This window comes from Tiliqua scincoides, chromosome 4, assembly GCF_035046505.1.
Source record: "Tiliqua scincoides isolate rTilSci1 chromosome 4, rTilSci1.hap2, whole genome shotgun sequence".
Taxonomy (NCBI): Eukaryota; Metazoa; Chordata; class Lepidosauria; order Squamata; family Scincidae; genus Tiliqua; species Tiliqua scincoides.
Genome location: NC_089824.1, coordinates 191012696 through 191017729, shown reverse-complemented (window position 1 = coordinate 191017729; position 5034 = coordinate 191012696). Strand labels below are relative to the sequence as shown.

The following is a 5034-nucleotide window of genomic DNA, read 5'->3' as shown; positions in this document are numbered from 1 at the left end:
TCCAAATTTTGCCTCAAGGTTGACTCCTGAAGCCTTTTCCATAACTGGATGTAGCCACAAGGCAGTGGAGTTTTGGGATCAGAGTTTTCCTTCTCTCAGAAGGAAAATTCGTTTACCATGAATTCAGATCAGTTGTATTTAGTCCACCATGACAGTGGCATTGCTAGGGTTGGTGGTGGTAAGTATTGCAGGTGCTGCAACATGCCGTGTAAACAGCCCCTCCCACTCACCACTGAAGCCATTCTGGGCAGTGATGGCAACAAGCATAGCCGTCAACTGCACAGGATGACTCCAAAGGCAAATGGGAAGGCAGCTTACACAGAGTGTTCCAACACCCACAGTACTTATCGTGCCACCCCTCCTGTACCTATGCCACTATGCCATGAGGTCTCACTCAATCAATATAATAATAATAATATACAGTATTTATATACCGCCTTTCTTGGTCTTTATTCAAGACTTTATTCAAGGCGGTTTACACAGGCAGGCTTTATTAAATCCACGCAGGGATTTTTACAAATTGAAAGAAGGTTCTCTCTTTCAAGAACCACCACATTCAAGATGTTACGCTCCGATCTGGTTTAACATTCTGGCCTCCATCCTCCCACGCTCCGAGCAGATGGAACAGCTCAGCTGCAGCTTGTCAGCTGCTCCAAGGTCGCACGGTGCCGGTGGCCTCGAACTGCCGACCTTGTGGATGTTAATCTTCAGGCAAATGGAGGCTCTACCCTCTAGACCAGACCTCCTGCCCTGGAATCAAGCAAAGCGAATAGCTCTAAGATTCCCTGTTCCAAAGTGTAGGACCTATACAGCCAACAAAGATGTACATGCTTGTGAGCTGTGAGAAAAGGACTTCTTTTGCTGCCACTTCTATTTTATTCTCAGCAGTAGTCTGATGGGGGTTGGTGGGTTGCTTCAGGAAAAAGGGGTCTTCCACTTTATAACTCCTTAATATGGAAGCCTAGACCCTCCCTTTTCCATCAGAATGAAGGGTAGCACAATGTGGAATAGTATTAAAAAGGTGAATATGCTGCTTCTCAATAAAAAGTTCATAAGGCAGTTACTCAGCAAAATAAAGGAAAAGAGGGTTCCCTGTCCCAAAAGGGATTGCAGTCTTAAAAAAAGAAAAGATACAAAAAGAGATCATCGAAGAGCCACCGGAAAAGGTGTGATGCTGGGGTGAATCGGGGCAATTGCTCTCCTCTTGCTAAATATAAATGAACGACCACTTAAAAGATGCCACTTAGCCCAGTTACTCAGGATATTATGTTAAACTACTTTGAATGTCACATCTTGTATGCAGCCCACATTCCATTCAAGTCAATGACAAAACTAACAGAGGTGGACTGTGCTGAGTGAATGGTACCAAAAATACGGAATTGTTCTTTACACATTGAGGAAGCCAGCGCTCCTGTTGACAGAGCCACAGGTGTCAGATGAGAGGAATTTACAATGCTGCTGTTTCCAACAAAACATAGCAAGAATTGTCAGGCAGTCTCTTATCTATATGAGGCAATACAGAGGGAATAGAGAGATCCTGGAAACTGGAGAGAGGAATGCAGTTCCTGCATTGGTAGTTCCTGGCTGCTGCACTCCTGGGTGTTCAGGGAAATAAGAAGACCAGCTGCCACCAGCAATGGTCCCTGGTGCATTTGTACACACTTGTACAAAGGGTTTAATTGCTGTGGTCCTTAGTTGCAGATTGGGTGTGGTTTCCTTTTTCTGAGATTGATGGTTAATGGTAAAGAATTCAGCAAGCCTGTGGATCCATGTTTATGTTTTGCTGATAGAAGACAATATTGTTGGGATTAGAGATGTCATATAAAATTATACCCTCCCTCTCTCATTGTTGAGGCTTTTGTCTTGGTTTGAACATATTCAGATAAAGTGGAACAGGCCTGTTATTTCTTTCTCTTTTGTTTAGATTTTTGCCTTTGTTGGGTGTGCCCACAGTAGCAGAAAGACCTATGGCCTCGTTATTTCTCTTGATTTAGATTTTCGTTACTTGACTATGATTGACCTTTTAAAAGGATTAGTGGAGAACTCATTAATAGTCATATGTAAATCTATTAACAGTATAGGGAGTGCAGGAAAGATATTGGAGGACTTCATGGCAGTGCATGGAAAAACGTTTCTAAACAATAAAATATTGTTTTCGTTTCAATAGGACAAATAAGACTCATCAGATTGAAAGGAGTAGTAGCTGAAGCTTCAGGGCAACTATTTCTTATATGTATTTTCAGTTGTAGTAAATATGTGTGATTGGAACAGACTGTGCCTTTCCAATTAACTTTTCTCAACTCTCACACAATTTCAAAAGAATCCAAGGCTGCAATCCTATAACACTTTCCTGACAGTAAATCCTATTGAACTTAATGGGATTTACTGCAGACTAGACTGCATAGGCTTCTACTCCAAGGGACATTGTTGTAAAATGAATAAAATTATGAGTTAGGGATACTATAAACATATTAAGTTGGGAATGGGATTATATTTATGATACAAATGCAAGAGGACTGAATTACGGCATACAATGGGATCTCGGTATCCACAGGGGTTCTGTTCTGGAACCCCCTGCAGATACCAAAATCCATGGATACTGGAGTCCCAGTGTGTGTTTAACAAAAAAAAGGAAAAGAAAAAGAAGCACCAAAATTGGCATTTCTACTTTGGCACGGTGAAACTGTGCCATTTCCAAGGCTCTCAGGAAATGAGAGCTCTAAAAACAGCTCTAAAGACCCACTTCTAAGTCACACAGAGGTTCCTCTCTCCTCCCAGCATTGCCCAGAATGCATTGGTATAGATGCTATACAAGGCTGAATGTAATGGAACAATTTGGGCAATGCTGAGAGGAGAGAGGAACCTCCAAGTGATCCACCACAGAAGATTATTGAATAATTATTTCAAAGATCGCTAAAGGAACTGATATTTTTAGGTGCGACGAAAGCATTTGATAGGGTGGAAAAACCATTCCACTTGCTCCATTAAAAATACAGACAGAAATATAGAAGAAGCTTTTGTTAATTTTGGGACATTGCAATGATGGGAAAAAATCGTGAATTATGGTAGAATGAGTGGGACAAAAACCAGCACATTTTTTTGAAATTGTCTTTTTCATAAATTTCCAGAAACTATATGGAGAGGTATATGACTGATGCAGCAAGACAGGATGCTAAAAATATAATAAAAGGTAAATAGCATTTGGGCACTTCCTAAAACGGATTATTATAGCCTAAAATGGATTATTATCACCTTTTTATTTCATTTATATCCTTCTGTCTTCCATTAAGGCACATTTTAAAAGAATAGTGCAATATATTTCATGATGATATTGCCATTGCCTCCAAGGTCTTTAACTAGTTTTAACACTTCCAGCAAACAGTAATTTTGCTTCATAGTACTACCTTCATCTCTAAAATACTGAAAAACTGCAAAATCCCCCCAAATTTAAAAATTTGGCTTTATTATAACGCCCTCAGAATCACACCTCACATACAATTCTTCATTTCTAAAAGATGAAATATCTCATGCATCTCCAATACAAAACAATGTGTTCACTCTCATAAGTTCTGCATGCTATGATCTTTCCTTCAGACAAAATCTCTTATCCTGTCCAGCATGCTTTTCTTTCTTTAACCATCCCTGAAGTTTTTCTCACTAGGTCAGAGCAAAGGAGTACCTGTTTTGTACTGAACAATGATGCTCATAGCAGTGGTATGGTCTGATATCAAATCTGCATGTAATTGCACTGTTTTTCTGCTTTCAAGATTGTCCCATTGTTGAAGACTTGCTGAGTTATGAGGGCTAGACTGCATATTTCCTTGGCAATATTAGGTGGGGTGCTTTCCAATGTATTCTTCTCCCTTCCCCCTCTTTTGTTCTCACTTTTGTCACCCCCAGGGTGAAAGGGAGGGATTTTTCTTTAGGAGGCCTTCATATAGCCAGCACCCCCACTCCGAGAGGCACTTTCCTTGCATTTATTACATTTCACAGGCATGACACTCTTCAGCGCTGTCCGCATCTCTGTGAAGCCAATGCTGGAGCGCTTCCTCTCCCTCCGCAGACGCTCAGCTTCCACAGACACCCATTTGTAGAGTTTCTTGACAAAGGAGATCATGATCATTTTGGCCTTGTCCGTCATCAAGGTGCGGTTCCGTTTCAGTTGTCGCAGCGTCTTTGAATCATCCAGAGGAAGACGGGCTGGCTTCAACTGGATTGTCTTTCCGTACTTCATCGCTGGTTTTGCCCTTGCCTGCTTCTTGGTTTTGAAATGGTGCTTCTTTACAGGCTGTGACCGCTTGGACTTGACCTTCCAGCTTTTCCGAAGTGGAGTCTTTCTCTTCTTTCCAGATGCAGCAGCCATGGCTCCAGTATATTTCTAGAACTCCTCGTGCCTTCCTGAATACAAATGCCTGCAGTCTCACCAAAGGTATAGGCTTACATACAGCCAGGCCTGCAGGTATAAGAACAGTCCTGAGCTCAATGATTGGCTGGCAAAGACAAAGCCATTGTGATGGTGTCTACACAACCCTTTGCCTCTCAGTCAGTCTTCCCATTGAAAATTCAAGGGATTGTAACCTGCATTTTCATTGGTTTTTAGACAACTGATTATGAGATATAGGTAATTATGACAATTTTTATGTATGTAATACAGTGCCACACCTTTTTGATCAACTTGTTGTTAAAGGTCACCCATAGTTTTATTATATTATCTGTTCTTTCAGATCATGAATTATCAACCACTTCAGAACTATTTCATGTTTACATAAATGTATTTGTTCCACCTGTCACTAATATACAGCACTGCATAGACTTTATGGCTGAAACTTCCACAGATTCCTGGTGGGATGGGAGTATCCAGATTCATCAAACAGCTTTGAAAATGAAGAGCTGTGATGTGTATACATATAAAGACCATTTAAATGAAAAATTTGGAGATTTCACTTGAAAGTGTTTCCCCCCCTTCTCAAATATTCTTAGAGGATGCCATGATGAGAAGGGTGATGCAGTCATGCTTCTGATCTATTAAAATCA

General features: G+C 40.8%; 1 protein-coding gene across 1 annotated transcript; it reads right to left on the bottom strand.

The window, feature by feature from the left end:
• Positions 1-3922: 3922 nt before the first annotated feature.
• LOC136648568 (histone H2B-like) lies at positions 3923-4363 on the bottom strand. Its single transcript, XM_066624686.1, has one exon. It carries the CDS (start codon positions 4361-4363, stop codon positions 3923-3925), a length of 441 nt encoding a protein of 146 aa, XP_066480783.1.
• Positions 4364-5034: the final 671 nt, after the last annotated feature.

What these genes read in the sequence shown, in the direction of transcription:
- LOC136648568 (XM_066624686.1), bottom strand. Translation starts at nt 4,363, where the DNA reads ATGGCTGCTGCATCTGGAAAGAAGAGAAAGACTCCACTTCGGAAAAGC.